The sequence below is a fragment of the Saccoglossus kowalevskii genome, chromosome 4 (assembly GCF_978046115.1).
Source record: "Saccoglossus kowalevskii chromosome 4, keSacKowa6.1, whole genome shotgun sequence".
Taxonomy (NCBI): Eukaryota; Metazoa; Hemichordata; class Enteropneusta; family Harrimaniidae; genus Saccoglossus; species Saccoglossus kowalevskii.
Window position 1 is genome coordinate 18,055,395 of NC_140644.1, and position 19,851 is coordinate 18,075,245.

A 19,851-nucleotide genomic window follows, 5' to 3' on the forward strand; every position below is an offset into this window, starting at 1 on the left:
ATGTCTTAAACACAATCTAAGATGTCATAATCAGCATACATGTCTTAAACAGAATCCAAGATGTCATAATCAGCATCAATGTCTTAAACACAATCCAAGATGTTATAATCACCATCAATGTCTTAATCACAATCCAAGATGTTATAATCAGCATCAATGTCTTAATCACAATCCAAGATGTCATAATCAGCATACATGTCTTAAACACAATACAAGATGTCATAATCAGCATCTATGTCTTAATCACAATCCAAGATGTTATAATCAGCATCTATGTCTTAATCACAATCCAAGATGTCATAATCAGCTTCCATGTCTTAATCACAATCCAAGATGTCATCACAATCACAAAACATCCATGTCTTAATCACAATCCAAGATGTTATAATCAGCTTCCTGTCATTAAAACACAATCCAAGATGTCATAATCAGCTTCCATGTCTTAATCACAATCCAAGATGTCATCACAATCACAAAACATTCATGTCTTAATCACAATACAAGATGTCATAATCAGCTTCCATGTCTTAATCACAATCCAAGATGTCATAATCAGCATCCATGTCTTAATCACAATCCAAGATGTCATAATCAGCATCCATGTCTTAATCACAATCCAAGATGTTATAATCAGCTTTCTGTCTTAACCACAATCCAAGATGTCATAATCAGCATCCATGTCTTAATCACAATCCAAGATGTTATAATCAGCTTTCTGTCTTAACCACAATCCAAGATGTCATAATCAGCTTCCATGTCTTAATCACAATCCAAGATGTCATCACAATCACAAAACATCCATGTCTTAATCACAATACAAGATGTCATAATCAGCTTCCATGTCTTAATCACAATCCAAGATGTCATAATCAGCATCCATGTCTTAATCACAATCCATGATGTCATAATCAGCATCCATGTCTTAATCACAATCCAAGATGTTATAATCAGCTTTCTGTCTTAACCACAATCCAAGATGTCATAATCAGCTTCCTGTCTTAAACACAATCCAAGATGTCTTAATCACAATCCAAGATGTCTTAATCACAATCCAAGATGTCTTAATCACAATCAAAGATGTCTTAATCACAATCAAAGATGTCATAATCTACATTCATGCTATCTTAATGCTATGATTTAAAAACGAGTTTAAATTTGTCAAAGCTTCTAATCATCCCTTCAAATATTGTTCGTCATTGAGACAATTGTGAGTGAATTCAAAAATTTTAAAAGTGTTATGGACATCATTGAATCACAGTGACTTTCGTGAAGTTTACTCCTTCAAAACAGCCCAAAAATGACAAATTAAAAAGTTATAATTAATAATTTAAATCCAAACAAACAACGGAACCCATATCAAATACAGTGCATTGCAACAATCATTTTAAGGAAATGTGGTTGTCAAGGTGCATTCCTTTCAGTATGGGTCCATGCAACGTATGCAATGTGTTTTTGTTTCAGGCAAAATATGGGTGTATGTTGCAGGACGACCCGCGCCCTTTAACAGTTTGCAGTGCAGTATATTCGCTTCATGTAAAAAGTTCACTGATTGGTCACTAAGCAGTTAACAAATTCATTTCATGTCTTTTCAGCCAATCAGTAATGGTTTTACAGAGTAGGGAACTACATGTAATTATATTTGTCTGACAGAGGTCGATGGTAAATTTTATAAAAAGCACCTCTATAGATGGATTCAAGTTTCTCCATCTGAATGTCCACTTTATCAAAGCCTTCTACCATTCCACATATTCCAAGGCGACATATCCTCGTAGTGAGTGTCGGAATATTCACATCGTGAGCAACGTCGTGAATTTTCATCCATTTAGCATCCAATAGTTCATCTTGGCATACAGTGATGGCTGAGGTCAAAGGTTGCAGTCGGCATACAACATATATGTCTGAGTTTCCAAAAGCGTTAGGATGGTTGTGTTGTTGTCGGAATGATATAACAGACTTGAACTCTAGGTGAGATGAGAGAAATTTTGACAGCGTTATCCACATTTATACAGAAACCAATCTATTGTCAATGCTGCCCAGTATACTGTCAACCCTTTAATCATTTTCAATGCCAGCAACTAACTTGATTTTAGGTGATTTATGAACATTTATGAGGATGAAATTTCAGACAAAAATATAATTTTAATATTCATTGTTACAGAATGTATCATCCAGGCTCACGATTAAATATCAGTTGGTCACAGTGAATGGGATCTCATATGACCATCAGTTGGCAACACTGGATGGGATCACATGTGACCATCAGTTAGCCATACTGGATGGGATCACATGTGACCATCAGTTAGCCATACTGGATGGGATTACATGTGACCATCAGTTGGCCACACTGGATGGGATCACATAAGACCATCAGTTGGCCACACTGGATGGGATCACATGTGACCATCAGTTGGCCACACTGGATGGGATCACATGTGACCATCAGTTAGCCATACTGGATGGGATCACATGCGATCATCAGTTGGCCATACTGGATGGGATCACATAAGACCATCAGTTGGCCACACTGGATGGGATCACATAAGACCATCAGTTGGCCACACTGGATGGGATCACATGTGACCATCAGTTGGCCACACTGGATGGGATCACATGTGACCATCAGTTAGCCATACTGGATGGGATTACATGTGACCATCAGTTGGCCACACTGGATGGGATCACATAAGACCATCAGTTGGCCACACTGGATGGGATCACATGTGACCATCAGTTGGCCATACTGGATGGAATCACATGCGAACATCAGTTGGCCATACTGGATGGGATTACATGTGACCATCAGTTGGCCATACTGGATGGGATCACATGCGACCATCAGTTGGCCACACTGGATGGAATCACATGTGACCATCAGTTGGCCATACTGGATGGGATTACATGTGACCATCAGTTAGCCATACTGGATGGGATCACATGCGACCATCAGTTGGCCACACTGGATGGGATAATATGTGATCCTCAGTTGGCCACACTGGATGGAATCACATGCGAACATCAGTTGGCCATACTGGATGGGATTACATGCGACCATCAGTTGGCCATACTGGATGGGATCACATGTGACCATCAGTTGGCCATACTGGATGGGATCACATGCGACCATCAGTTGGCCATACTGGGTGGAATCACATGGGACCATCAGTTGCCCATACTGGATGGGATCACATGTGACCATCAGTTGGCAACACTGGATGGAATCACATGCGACCATCAGTTGGCCACACTGGATGGGATAATATGTGATCCTCAGTTGGCCACACTGGATGGAATCACATGCGAACATCAGTTGGCCATACTGGATGGGATTACATGCGACCATCAGTTGGCCATACTGGATGGGATCACATGTGACCATCAGTTGGCCATACTGGATGGGATCACATGCGACCATCAGTTGGCCATACTGGATGGGATTACATGTGACCATCAGTTGGCCATACTGGATGGGATCACATGCGATCATCAGTTGGCCACACTGGATGGGATCACATGCGACCATCAGTTGGCCATACTGGATGGAATCGCATGCGACCATCAGTTGGCCATACTGGATGGGATTACATGCGACAATCAGTTGGCCATACTGGATGGGATTACATGTGACCATCAGTTGGCCATACTGGATGGGATCACATGTGACCATCAGTTGGCCATACTGGATGGGATCACATGCGACCATCAGTTGGCCATACTGGATGGGATTACATGTGACCATCAGTTGGCCATACTGGATGGGATCACATGCGACCATCAGTTGGCCACACTGGATGGGATCACATGCGACTATCAGTTGGCCATACTGGATGGAATCGCATGCGACCATCAGTTGGCCATACTGGATGGGATTACATGCGACAATCAGTTGGCCATACTGGATGGGATTACATGTGACCATCAGTTGGCCATACTGGATGGGATCACATGAAACCATCAGTTGGCCATACTGGATGGGATTACATGGAACCATCAGTTGGCCATACTGGATGGGATTACATGGAACCATCAGTTGGCCACACTGAATTGGATCACATACGAACATCAGTTGGCCACACTGAATTGGATCACATACGAACATCAGTTGGCCATAGTGGCTGGGATAATATGCGACCCTCAGTTGGCCACACTGTATGGGATTACATGCGACAATCAGTTGGCCATACTGGATGGGATTACATGTGACCATCAGTTGACCATACTGGATGGGATCACATGTGACCATCAGTTGGCCATACTGGATGGGATCACATGTGACCATCAGTTGGCCACAGTGAATGGGATCACATATGACCATCAGTTAGCCATACTGGATGGGATTACATATGACCATCAGTTGGCCATACTGAATGGGATCACATGCGACCATCAGTTGCCCACACTGGATGGGATCACATGTGACCTTCAGTTGGCCACACTGGATGGGATAATATGCGACCATCAGTTGGCCATACTGGATGGGATCACATGTGACCATCAGTTGGCCATACTGGATGGGATCACATGGGACCATCAGATGGCCACACTGGATGGGATCACATGTGACCATCAGTTGGCCATATTGGATGGGATCACATGTGACCATTAGTTGGCCACAGTGAATGGGATTACATGTGATCATCAGTTGGCCATACTGGATGGGATCACATACGAACATCAGTTGTCCATACTGAATGGGATCACATGCGACCATCAGTTGGCCACACTGGATGGGATCACATGCGACCATCAGATGGCCACACTGGATGGGATCACATGGGACCATCAGATGGCCACACTGGATGGGATCACATGGGACCATCAGATGGCCACACTGGATGGGATCACATGTGTCCATCAGTTGGCCATATTGGATGGAATCACATGAGACCATCAGTTGGCCATACTGGATGGGATCACATGAAACCATTAGTTGACCACACTGGATGAGATAGCATCTGACCATCAGTTGGCCATACTTGATAGAATCACAGGCGACCATCAGTTGGCCACACGTGACCATCAGTTGGCCACAGTGATTGGGATCACATGTGACCATCAGTTGGCCACACTTGATGAGATCACATGTGACCATCAGTTGACTATACAAATGAACAACAGAGTAGGTGAAGGTGGCTAAATGTATTGGTCAAGAGTATGTGAGCTTTTTTGGAAAACAAACAGTAAAATAATACCAATAAAATGCCATTTTAGCAGCAGTTACATAGACCACAATGAAAACATGTTTCCTCATCAAGAACCCACTATAAATATTGTCAATATTTTTAATACTTCTATTACCTTGTAAGACACTATATAGTAAAATGTTGAATATCTGAACACTTTGGGTGTCATGGTTTTTGTTCAGATATAAAAAGTTTGGTTATGCAAACTCGGGGTTGGGATTTTTTTTCATTGTTCAATTTCACCATTCACACTCGTTCACCAACTACACAATATGTGTTGCCAATTAAAATGTAAACATGTCTTGCGTTATGCTGACGTAAAAAATAAATAAAATAATTTTATTGTTTATATGCACTGCATGTTGTATTACTTTTTGTTACGAAATGGTCTATAGAGCACTGCTTTGCTGTCTGATAACAACACTGAATGCCTTCTTGAGGATTCTGCAGAGTAAAAAAAGCTGCATTGATTCGCAGTCTGGTTGTGAATACATGTCGGCAGGTTCACTGTGAGTTGACATGCGGACACAAGACAGATTTTCTTTGTCACTAGAATATCCTTCTGCCTTTTTTATTCCTTCTGTCACGGATTGCTAAGCGGAATGAAGTATTTCATCATCACTAATTACTTGAAAGCCAGAGTTGTCTTTTACTGTTTCCATCTATTCAATGGCAGTATTGCAGTCTTCGGGGAAAAGTTGTGATGCGATGTCTTAGATGTTGGTTTCACCAGTGGTTTCATTATCAAGTCACATTTTCAATTTTCTCAGAATCTTCCAAATTTACCTTCAATTTAATGCCAGAAATTTGTCAGCGATTCCTCAGAGATTTCAGCTCCTGACATCCCAATCAGGTAACAAGCGTCCTTCAAGTTCGCAGATTTGGCACAGTCTGATAGTGTTTTGTCAGTCTCAGCATCTGCATTTTTCATGATCACTTTCTCAACATTTTCAATTTGTAGCGACATTTTGTAACATTTACAACGCCTTGGTCCATTGGTTGAATTAGCTAGGTGGTGTTTGGCAACAGAAATAAACATTTGATTGATCCACCAATGCTTCTTAGCTCGGCAACATCGGAGTGAGACGGGAAATTACGCAAAAGTATCAAGGCTCATTCAATTCAAAATCACCGCACAAAATCGCAGAAACAAAAGCACCGTGAAACCACTTGGAAAATATTTCCCCACTCATCCATGCACTTGCTTGCTTGAAATATTGAATAGGTAAGTTGTTCATATTAACATGTTTCAAACAACGCAGATCCATGGATTTCCCAATGACAACAAGCAACAATTTGTGTGTGCCAGCAGTGTTGACACAAGCCATGATTGTCAATCTTTTTTTGCTGACTTTGTCTTGGTGTTGATGTCTCTGAGGTGGCTACCAATGTTTTTCCAATAAGGTCCTGCCTGATTCATCAGTGCTGTAAATTTGCTCTGATTTATCATTTTCTTTAGTCATAATTTCATGGAATTTTTGAATGAATGACTCTACCGCCAGATGACAGTTTCTCTCCCTGCATGGAAATTTGTCTGTCTTCCACCATCCAAAGCTTGCTCTGAAATTTGAGTCGGAACCATTTAGTTGCTCATTGAACCATGAATTGAAAACAATGCAACTTACACGCAATCAATTGTACATCGCACTTTCATTTAACATAAACAACTGACAACATCTGACTGAACCAAACTATAGCTTCTTACGGCTTATACTGAAAACAACAACATGGTTGGGGAACGTAACACGTGTTCGGATTACCGAACAATTTTGATATACATTATTTTACTGCATCTTTTTTTCAACTTTTATCTATAAGCAAAATTTTGAGATATTTAAATATATCATTGCAATATGTAACAATGGTAAAATGTCCTAAAACAGACAAAACGTGTTATTTTCACTGTATTTTATTGATCTCTGAACTGAGTACGGTAGGTTACCCCATATTTTTATTTTATTTTCTCAATTCTTGTAACATGATATATCAAATATGAAAACATAAAAAAAATGACAATATTTTTTACTTTTGTGTAGCGTTAAAATAAAGACAAGTTTTACAAAGTTTGTATAATAAGCTTTCAGAAAATATATAACATGTTGGATATATAATACCATCTTCATTGTCTAATTACTCAATTAAAAGCAAGCCAAATAAACTGCATCTCTACCTTAAAACATCACCAAGTTTAATTGATTAAAAGTTTTGTGAGGGAAGCTGTGAAGTATTTTGCAATTAAAAAAAGCCTTTGCTGGCTTAAGACTAACAAAAACAAAAGCGTAGCTAGAAGACCCAACAACTATTAATAAACCGGTACACCCAAGCCGCACCTTACAAGAAACAATAATAAACTATGATACACCCAATAAATAGCTGGTACTCATACACCGTGAACCATGAAACACAAAGGCGTTACACAATCATATCAGTAAACAGGGCTGCAGTTTCATACACTATTCCAGTTGGTGGGAATTTGTCACCATGTAATCTGTAGGTGTCTGGGAACAATACCCTCTATTATATACTATAACAATGTACTGGTAATGGTCGGATACAATGACACAATCTAGAGTACGGCGCTCGGTGGTCTTTGTTTTGTTTTATGGGGCGTCATATTAGCATTGTACAATATGAAATACAGCTATCAGCACAGACAATCAAGTATTAATTACCCAAACCCGATCTCGTTGAATAAGCCAGTTTCTATAGCCCGTTTTTTTTATCAGATTTACTTTTAATTGTTTTCCGTGTTTTCGTACTGACTAGGTAAAACTACACACCTATAATCTGACCACACAAGTTTATTGAGAGGTTCCGCAGGTAATTGATAGTGTTTGTAATTCTGTGCAAACCATTATATTGCAAGATATATACAGATAAACTTGACATGGAGAATGACGTATGGGTGATTAGTCTACTGGCTAAGTCCATTTTTTGGCAGATTTCGTACAGACTGTAAGTACTAATGGTGTGTGGTATCATTGGAAAGGTATTTGTGCATATTTTTTAGAAAAGTGGCAAGGTCAAATCAGCAGCTTGATAAAAAATTTGTATGGCTCAAATTCACTTGTTACTAAGAATTGTAATTTTAGCGGTTATGCCAAGATATATATTTATTTACATTTGAGCGATAAATATACGACTAAAATCAATACACGTTTTAGAATAAACTATGTGATAATTGGCTTCTTTAGTTAAAGTACAGGGTTATCTATATTTTCACTTATTTCAGGAATTTATCTACGTGTTAGATTTCCATTATATGTGTAATTTCACAAATATATAATCAACTTTAAATCAAAAATGTCTTAAAATTAACATTTGATCATGTAGATAGTAGCTCAAAAATAGCCAATAAGCTATGCACTCCGATCACTCATTTATCTACACTATGTCCTCTGTGCGTGACACGTATCATTTAACCTTTTCACCGCCAGAATTTCTCGCCAAAATTTTTCATCACTTTTTTCTTGTATTCTCCAATATTTCTGGAAATGAACCCTAATTTTGGAGCCAACAGTCAAAATTTGAGTCAATTTTCAGCTTTTACTCAAAAAATTTGGCATTTTTTGCCCCAATCTTCTGACAGAAACTGCAGACTATGAAAAGGACTATTTTGTGAATTTGTGATAAAAATAGGGAACTGGTGGTGTAAAGGTTAATATCACAGAAAGTGATTTTTCAACATTCCCCTGCATCTAAAAAGTAACATATATCAATTTGATTTCAGGTGTAAATACATTTAACAATTCATCAAAATATCACACCTATACATATAAAATTATCAATAGGACAAGACGTATCTTACTTATAACAGCCTGAACTGGTAAAATCTAATGATAGGAAAACTAATTATATTTTATAGTTTTTATTGTTGAACTATTATATTCTAGTAAAATGACTTTTGCCAAGCATTCTTCTTAAACATCAAATAGTTCTGTTGACCTATGTTTCCTAACAAAATGGGTAAGGAAATACAAAACAAAATGGCCAATATCTTAAATGAAATCACAAAAGTTGGTCAAATTTCATCAAATCCAAAAACAAATTGACGTATACCATTCAGTCTCGACTCTTAAACTTGAACTAAATCAGAGAGTATGTTCGGAGCACTTCAGAGGGTAAAATGGCCATTAGTCGGCTATTTTGATTCTAATCATAAAATCTAGTATTTTAACTGGGCCAGCAAAAAATCATGATGATCTAAATTGAATCCTATTGAAGTAAACTGAAAACATTATGAAATGAATGTCTCTGAAACACTAATGGACAGACTTGTGATTGACAGAATTCAATTCATAAGTCTGAGTAGTTATTACGCATTAGCAATTACTGGTAGGGTAGAGTTTGATACTGAAGTCAGTCAACCATATTGAATTAAACATTGCATTTCTAAAAATTAGACTCTTGTGTTCACAACATGTTAATTATTTGTAGTGCTATGTTTTAACATCTTTAAAAAATGAGTAACCAGTATAAAATATTTTATTTCAGAATTGACAACATGACGGAAAGATTATGACACATACACCTTTTTATCACCAGACTTTTTCGCCAAAATTGTTCAATACAGTACAGACAGATAGACAAAATTTAAGTATTTTTTCAGTTTTTACTCAAAAAATTTGGCTATTTTTGTTCTAATCTTCTGAAGGAAAATGCAGACCATAAACGGGACTAATTTATGAATTTGTATGAAAAAATGGAACTGGTGGTGAAAAGGTTAATGTTCACAGATAACAAAAGCAGCTCACATTTTGGTGGGCTAGGTCAAACTATTAATGGTTTAAATCTAGTCTCAATGACTTCATCAGAATCAAATTGATATGTCAGATCACAAAATTTTGGACGGGGACTTTGTCATTAACAATGACTTGTTGATTTTGTTATTGTCTGTCGAACATACCGGTAGACCAGAGTCAGTCACGTAAATAATGCGGTCGGCAACATATGGCTATGAGTCCACAGCTAGAGTGCTGTGGTCAGCCCTAATCTTTTTAACCTCTCTTCGTACAAACTTAAACCACACCCAGTTGATCAAATTTTAAGATCTGACCGCTTACTTATTGCCCACTTGTCTTTTTGTGGAACACCTGTATAATAAGACACCTGTATTTTTACCCTCACCTGTCTTAACACCAGTCTCCTCATAGACCTCCCTGATGGCAGTGTCCGCAATGTCCTCCCCAGGGTTGGATAAACCACCAGGGAACTTCCAAAGTGACACCTACAGTGCAGAATAAACAGAAAAGAATCCAGTTTAACCCGTAGATGTCAATTATACACTTTTGACTTGATCCCACACATTGGCGCCATTATGTCTTGTATAGATGTATGAGTGGGAGGTTACTATGGAGACAGAATACATGTGGGTGTAAATGACATTTGAAATTTGTTAAGGAGGGTGTGGTGGTACCTGAAAACGAGACATTTTCTTCAGTCTACAACAAAGATGAAAAGCGAAACGAAACCACAGAGGTCACGGTGCAATTTTCAGAGACAATCGTGTATTCATGAACAAGTAGGAAAATGGATAAAGTAATACCTTTTGAATACGGCAACTCATTTAAAGAGAAACTATTCCACAATTTTAATTATGTTCAACAAAACTTTAATAAAAGCTTTGGCAAGTGTTGTGGGCAGGTAGATTGTATAATTAATGATAAGTGGTCATGTAAGTGTGGTTTATGATTTCCACTGATTCGACCACAATTGTGTACTGCTGTATTACATTCACAAAATGAAGCAAACTTTTTGTCTAACCTTTGACATGTTGCTTGCAAACAAGAATGTACTTTTACTTTGCAGACTATGCAGCATCTACTGTAACCTTTTTCAATACTGTTAATGTTAGGTCAATAAACGGCCATAGCTAATCATGATATAATAATGGCCACAGACAGGTCATGAAATTGCCATGAATGATGATTTGTGTAGAAAGTGAAAGCAAACTCAAACTACCGGTATTCTTAATATGACATTTCACGCTTTAGCCAACTTGGAAATATGCAACATATTTTTACCTAATTATTAAGTTGTAGTGGGGACTGAATACCAGCATATCAGACATTTTATTCATGAGCGTATTATGTGTCAGAGGATGTAAATGTTAGATGATAAGGTTAACACACGAGAAGTTTTGTTATATAATAATAAGATTTCCAATATGGAGGTCTATTTGTGAATAGTTTAGGATAATTATAAAAAATCTCTGTTTCATTTATTTCAACGATTTCTTCATACACTCGAGTGCTGTTGCATTGCAGTGTCAGCAGATATGAGGTCAGAAGATTTTAACTAACTACATCGGTAACATAAAGCTTGTCTCAAGTTCAAATCATAGCAAAAATGAGTTTCCCTAACCAGGGTGTGTACGCTGCCAATTCAGTAAGGTAGCCAATGCCCAATCATTTTTATAAACAGAGCAATGATTTGATTGGACAGTAATCAGTCCTTTTGCATGTAAAAATATTCAGGACTGACAGCTAATGATATTAATTGCGGGAATCTGGCACCTGGCTTAAAAATCATATTCCATGTGTCGTATTCATAACATAGATGGGAAAGTCAAAACTATGGTTGAGAGATTGCTTTCAGAACCAGCCATTCTATAAAATTAAGGCAGTGGCAAATGCTATTAATAAAATAAATGAGAAAAACCATTCATTTGTCCATACAAGGTGTAGTGAAATAGTACTCTTCATTCATTGGTCAATTTGTACAATGTGAAGTGAAACACTCTTCATTCATTGGTCGGTTAGTACAATGTAGAGTGAAATAGTACTCTTCATTCATTGGTCGGTTAGTACAATGCAGAGTGAAACAGTACTCTTCATTCATTGGTCGGTTAGTACAATGTAGAGTGAAAAAGTACTCTTCATTCATTGGTCGGTTAGTACAATGTAGAGTGAAATAGTACTCTTCATTCATTGGTCGGTTAGTACAATGTAGAGTGAAATAGTACTCTTCATTCATTGGTCGGTTAGTACAATGTAGAGTGAAATAGTACTCTTCATTCATTGGTCGGTTAGTACAATGTAGAGTGAAATGTTCTTCATTCACTGGTCAATTGATACAATGTGTAGCGAAATAGTACTCTTCATTCATTAGTCAATTGGTACAATGTGTAGTGAAATAGTACTCTTCATTCATTAGTCAATTTGTACAATGTGAAGTGAAATACTCTTCATTAAGTGGTCAGTTAGTACAATGTAGAGTGAAATGTTCTTCATTCACTGGTCAATTGGTACAATGTGAAGTGGAATATTATTTATTCATTGGTCAATTAGTACAATGTGAAGTGAAATGTTTTTCATTCATTGGTCAATTATTACAATGTGAAGTGAAATGTTTTTCATTCATTGGTCAGTTTGTATAATGTGAAGTGAAATACTCTTCATTCATTGGTCAATAAGTACAATGTGAAGTGAAATGCTATTCATTCATTGGTCAGTCAGTACGATGTGAAGTGAAATATTTTTCATTCATTGGTCAATTAGTACAATGTGAAGTGAAATGTTCTTCATTCGTTGGTCTATTAGTACAATGTGAAGTGAACTTTTTTTCATTCATTGGTCTATTAGTACAATGTGAAGTGAAATGTTCTTCATTCATTGGTCTATTAGTACAATGTGAAGTGAAATGTTTTCCATTCATTGGTCAATTAGTACAATGTGGAGTGAAATACGCTTCATTCATTGGTCAATAAGTACAATGTGAAGTGAACCTTTTTTCATTCATTGGTCAATTAGTACAATGTGGAGTGAAATACTCTTCATTCATTGGTCAATAAGTACAATGTGAAGTGAACTTTTTTTCATTCATTGGTCAAATAGTATAAAGTGAAGTGAAATACTCTTCATTCATTGGTCAGTTTGTTTTATATTCCATGCAAACCAATTAAAAAATGAAACTATGTAAAGTAAAAATACTCTAAATTCAATTTTAAATTCAGCATCCAAGGACTTCCCAAAAAGTATGTGTTTAATTAACAAAACTTGTGTCACTTTCTTCACTCAATACAATGTAGTCAAAGGTCGTGTATGCGTCATTGACTTTTGCTGATACACATTTGTCATAAGTGGAGACTTCAACAAACAATGATGAGTCTAAACATTGTTTTTATACTCACTCGTATTTTATCTTGAACCATTAGAACCTGCCCTGTTTCCTCATTTAACACAAATCCTAAAAACAAGCAATATTGTTAAGCAAGATAGAACCATTTAATCATTACACAGTCACTTAAACTACATCAATTTTTTCATCAAGTTCAAACTTGCTTAGCAACTTTACAAATGCGGAGAAAGCTAAAATCATGTCAGATTTGTGTAATAAATTAAAATGTGCTACCGAACTTATACTTTATTACTCGATGTTAAGATTTACGTTTTTTTTAATTTACATTTCTGTGGGGTGATAACATGTTTTCAAATGACGATTATTTTCGCAGAATAATCCATAGTTTGAAATTCCTTTAAGCCATTGGTGGTGAAACTGACAATTCATTTCAGCCAAATATAATTTAATTCTGCTACTGACACAGCAAAGCTAAGATAACAGAAACATTATTGAGAAAAAACACAGATGTCAGTTCATTCAAGTCAATGGCAGGCAGTGCTTTGCACTTTCCTTCAAAATATTTCACACACACACACACACACACACACACACACACACACACACACACACACACACACACACACACACACACACACACACACACACACACACACACACACACACACACACACACACACACACACACACACACACACACACACACACACACACACACACACACACACACACACACACACACACACACACACACACACACACACACACACACACACACACACACACACACACACACACACACACACACACACACACACACACACACACACACACACACACACACACACACACACACACACACACACACACACACACACACACACACACACACACACACACACACACACACACACACACACACACACACACACACACACACACACACACACACACACACACACACACACACACACACACACACACACACACACACTGCACGATGACTAGCACTTTAACCTTTTCACCACTGGATTTTCTCATCAAAATTTGTCTGCACTTTTTTTTGGAGCAAACACAAAATTTGAGTCAATTTTCAGTTTTTACTGCAAAAATTTGGCTATTTTTGTCCCAATCCTATGAATGAAAGTGCAGACTATAAAGAGTACTATTTTGTGAATTTGTGATAAATAGAGGGAACTGGTGGTCAAAAGGTAAAGGTTAAATATTCAAAATGTAAGGATCCAGTCTATAGAGGGCTCACTTGCATTGGGTTCTGAGTACTGTAAAAGGGTCAATTACTCACTGGGTTTTAATTTTGCTTATTTCGCTGACTGGAAAATGTGCTACATTAAAACCCAGTGAATATGTAAAATTTAGCATATAACACATTATCTAAATGATAAAACTGTGAATTTAAAACCCACTGAATCAGCAAAATTTAAACCCAGTGAAAACTAGTCATTTTACAGTTAAAAATCTAACCTGCCACGCCCACTTGATGTGTTGCATAGAGTGGTAGTCTACTTGGAGAGCCATCGTCCATCCATTGACACATTGTGATGCAATCTCCACGGCTGTGATGCAAACAAAAACCTTGCTTCACAGCAATTGGTATTAGGGCAGCTTTCATCACCGGTATATTCAGCCATACTGCTTTCCGTCCCTCTTTCCTCCATGATAGTAAAGATTCTGTTAAAGACAGTGACAGGTTACCGCATATGTGCATGCAAGCTTGGGAGAAAATTTGCAAATCTCATAAAAATATTTTTTTTTTTATTCACTATATTCAAAACATGTGCTTTTAATTTTAATTAATAATTATATTAAGTTATTGTATTTTCACCATTTTTACTTTATCTAAGTATTTTGGCAGTTTGTATAATGTGAAGTGAAATACTCTTCATTCATTGGTCAATAAGTACAATGTGAAGTGAAATGCTATTCATTCATTGGTCAGTCAGTACGATGTGAAGTGAAATATTTATCATTCATTGGTCAATTAGTACAATGTGAAGTGAAATGTTCTTCATTCGTTGGTCTATTAGTACAATGTGAAGTGAACTTTTTTTCATTCATTGGTCTATTAGTACAATGTGAAGTGAAATGTTCTTCATTCATTGGTCTATTAGTACAATGTGAAGTGAAATGTTTTCCATTCATTGGTCAATTAGTACAATGTGGAGTGAAATACGCTTCATTTACTTTATCTAAGTATTTTGGCAGAAACCAGAAAAAAATCATGTGCTCTGATCAGAAACAAATATTCATTTATTTAACAGACTGCGGTGAGTATACAGGCAACATAATTGTAAGTTTAAGCATCCATCAAGCCATGCCTAAAGCTGTCTGTAACATGAGTTATGATTGGTTGTTTTAATCATACAATACTTTAACATGATTTGATATGGGTACATGTATTGTAAGTTACTTTATTTTAGCATGAATTAATTTTCTCTGAAAAAGACATTTTGACTGTTTTGTATGGAATTTCTTTTCACTGATTTTTGATGAGCTGCATGTGAAATAAACGAAAAAGGTTATTTCAATTGAATTTTATTTTCAGATTCATCTCTTCACAGAAAATAGCAAAAATAAATTTCAAGTGAAAATGAGGTATTTTACAGTAGTTGGACCCGAGCCTGTACCCACATCTGACTTTCAGTAGATTGGACCCTTATACCATAAACATGAACTATAAAGTCTATCAAAATAAATAAAAGTAAAATTTCTGTTTCATATAATTTGTAAGGCCTGCAAATGTCAACCATTGAAAACTTATTGTGGAGTATAACTGTGTGGAAATATATTCAGGGAAGGTTTTTTTTTTCTCACTAAAATTTTGTTTTTACTTTGCAGTGACACCGCAACCCCTAACCAATGCAATTTTAATTTTTTCTGCATCGCTATTTTTTAAGGGAAAAAATATTACACACTGAGAAAATAATACAGCGAATTCATCATTAACAAAAATAGCGCAAAACTAAGTGAAGGAACAAAATGTTTTTGCACAGTTTTTCTGCAATCGCCCCCAGTTTTCTAATGGTCCACCCTTAAAGTGCCTGTGCAATGCCCACCCTCACGTTTCCCATTTTAGATCTGTGTCCCACTCAATCTGATTAAAATCTGATGTAGTGTACGGGCTTTAATTATTTTGGCCATAAACTTATTTTTTATTATATTTTTTATTAATGCCTTTTTATTTTATTATTTTACTTTGATTTTGATTTTGTGATTTTTTTTAATTCCGCCCTACCTACATCTGATCCGACGCCTATGTAAGTCCCGTTCAAATCTCGCGTAAGTAACAGCCAATCACAGCCCCCCTTTTATACAGGCTGTCAGTTGCTTACTTTTCAGTGTATACGGGCAAGCTTTCTGTACATTATATTTTGCCCACTTGAATAAACCATTAATAGAAAATTGCTAGTACATTTTTATTTACAGAAGAAATTTTACAATTTTTGTCATTACATTGAATATTTTTTTCACTTCCAACAAATGTGTACACTTCCAGATACATCTTCGCCAGCCAAGGTTCGTTCATTCAGTCATCCCTTCAATTTTACATCAAACACTGAGCATAATTATCTAGAATGGAAGCAAACAAATGAGTAAATCGTAATGATTAGAACACTGTTAACAGCTATAGTAAACAATGCAAACTGATTTTAAATTGTATAACGGTCACCGGCCCACGGAATCGACGCAGAAAATTGGAGCAAAAAATATTTCTTGATCAATTGCGATGTGTTCCAAATAACAAATATTTTATTCCAGTCCAAATCAGCTCAATTACTTTAATAAAGAGTTATTGTATAATGTACAAAATGTTGATACAATTTGATGAATATTTACAGCTACGGCTTCAATGCCGTAGACGATTTTGGCCCGATCGTCAACAAAACATCACCCGTCTTCAGGGCAAGCGACTGGAAAAAGACACCGGTGTTCTGTCGAACCGGTGGAAACAAAATCGTCACTCCCAGAATAACTACGCAAAATAACGATCTAAACTCGAACCATTCGAGCCACAATATTAACATAAAAATGACTTTCGTTGAATTTGACAATGATAAACTTACCGAAAAGCCGTGTTATTCTCGGTAGCTAATTATAACGTCGGTATAATCCGCCATTTTATTTGAGTCTGTTTGCTACCTGACTCTGCCCGGTGACGTCATCATGTGCGCTATAGAAGGAGGTCTGTGATTCGTTGACTAAAATCGCCGATAGTGGGTCTCGTTGAAATCTCGTTACATAGGCATCGGTTCAGATGTATGTAGGGCGGAATTAAAAAAAACACGAAATCAAAATCAAAGTAAAATGATAATAAAATAAAAAGGCATTAATAACAAAAGTAATAAAAAATAAAATTAAAATAAGTTTATAGCCAAAATAATTAAAGCCCGTACACTACATCAGATTTTAATCAGATTGTGTCCCACTGAAATGGGCAGTTATTGATTTTTTTGCCAAAAATGATTACTCGTATCCAAGTAAATTTGGGATATTTCTTGTGTTGTAGCCATGCCCACCTATCCTGAAACGGTCGACTGTTTCTGGATTTCCGACTCTCGCCAAAAGTGCGCCACCAAATGCCAAAATGTGAGAGGAAGTCATACTCTAAGCCGTAATAACACTGGTCATTCAGTATACTTTTAAACGATATACATTTTTCGGTCAGCGTTTTTTTTTTCTTTTGTCTATTTTATTTTTTTGAGAGAGGGTTTTTAGATGTTGTGTTTTGGGCAGTTGCAGTGAAACGTATAGTCATATTGTAAGTATTCACACGTTTCTCAGATTCTTTTTTTTTGGAGAAACTGTCCTCGTCCATGAAAAAACAACTAGGTTTAAAGAGAAATGCCAACAACATAAACCTGGCGCAACACTTTTGAAAGAAATAGATTCTGGACCATGATCACCGAGGCGGATTTCAGAAGAGAGAGAGACGTCCGGCAAGTGTTTCAAATGAGTTGACTTTTTTGCGATCCTGATTATCGTTTTATAGAGACCATTTAGTCCCTGTTAAGTAAAAGGTAGCAATAATTTTGACAGTGACACGAAAACGAAGCGTCGGACAAACAGCCCTTACACACTGCTAATTGTTTTCATTTTCGAAGGCTAAAAGTTTCTGAATTGTTTGGTGATTGGTGTTGAATGTCGAATTCACATCTGTTCTTGTTTTACCTCCATGCTTGCAGCTTGATCTGCATAATAATTTATGAAATAAGAATCCGGGCTTGGTCAATGTGTTTCCACCAAATAAAGTTTTAATATGATGTTATAATTATGACAATCACGCCATGGATCACGCTAACTCGAATCCACTCTGAATTTATCTGTATGTTTGACGATCTTGATTATTTTTGTTATCCAATTAAACGCCACTTTTAACGCACTTGCCCTCGTCGTGACCTGACGCGTTCACCTATTTCAACAAAATTTCAATTTATTTCCACGCGGCTGTCATTTATTTAGTAACTGTGATTTGTCGTTTTTTTAATTATTTTATAGTGATCACTATAGTCTAATGTTTAGAATGTCAAAATATTTTTTTATTTTAATTTTGAAAGTTTTACTCAGACGATCGATGAAATACAACAGTGTAGTGACGTGCCTAGTAACCTGCTAAATAACGAGATAATTCCGACGTCAAATTCTATTTTGTCCAGCGACAGTGTACAAACGTGCGCCAGTGACAATCACGGTGACCAGCTACACCAGAACGGACATATTTCGCATCTAACTCAACCCCATGCAACAAAAATTGATACTTTGTGATCATTATGGTCTATTCCTCTTCGACGAACAAGTACATAAGTGAAAGTTCAGTCAAAGACAAGAAAACTGCAAGAGAAATTTGCCTTATTTACACATATCGGCAATGCAAGCTGCCATGCAACTTCCCCTTCTGACGTCACAAGGAGAATTTCTGTATGCAAATAAGAAGCTAATGAGGAGCCTCGTTTTAAAATACACAAAAATAAAGTTGCCGTAGATTGAGTTTAAAATACATTTTTTCACTTAAAAAATAATTCATATTTAGAAACATAAAAATTAATAATATTTATGTATCAATGGATAATTTTAGGCGTGAACATAGCAGCCATTTCACAGGCACTTTAATGACTGTTTATTTAACAACACCCCCCCCCCCCCCCATTCACACACACACGCACAAAATAATTGTTCACCTGTGCCGATTACCTTTCAAAATATCACTGAATGTTGTTTCGGGGCTGTCTAGATGTGACTTTTGTAAGTCCACAGTTATGCCACCATATCTGTCAACTTTTCCATCAAACAAAGTTGAACTTGAACATCTTCTTTTCAGTGTACCAACGACGAAATAATAAATGTTCTGCGAGCGAAGTACTGCAATCATTGTAAATTCTTTTTCTAGCGCTAATTTAGCAAATTAATATAACTAAGGTGACAAAATGCGTTTATCAGTGGATTATTTCTTCGATTAAAACTATTTGAGAAAAAAATCACAAAAAAAAACTATCGAAGCCGCATGTTTCTATGAGAGCGGCCATATTGGATCTCGTTAAATTAACTCATCGCGAGAAAATACGTGACTTCTTTTGGC

General features: G+C 36.7%; 1 protein-coding gene and 1 long non-coding RNA gene across 2 annotated transcripts; both read right to left on the bottom strand.

Moving 5' to 3' along the window:
• Positions 1-1,576: 1,576 nt before the first annotated feature.
• LOC100372243 (nucleoside diphosphate-linked moiety X motif 6-like) lies at positions 1,577-19,701 on the bottom strand. Its single transcript, XM_002739755.4, has 5 exons — positions 19,467-19,701; positions 14,742-14,948; positions 13,312-13,367; positions 10,308-10,407; positions 1,577-1,961 (listed from the first exon to the last, which is right to left on the bottom strand). Exons 1-5 carry the CDS (start codon positions 19,642-19,644, stop codon positions 1,624-1,626), a joined length of 879 nt encoding a protein of 292 aa, XP_002739801.1. The 5' UTR covers positions 19,645-19,701; the 3' UTR covers positions 1,577-1,623.
• Positions 16,680-17,482, bottom strand: LOC144349526 (uncharacterized). Its single transcript, XR_014929096.1, has 2 exons — positions 17,342-17,482; positions 16,680-16,847 (listed from the first exon to the last, which is right to left on the bottom strand). It is a non-coding gene; the product is annotated as an uncharacterized LOC144349526 (long non-coding RNA).
• Positions 19,702-19,851: the final 150 nt, after the last annotated feature.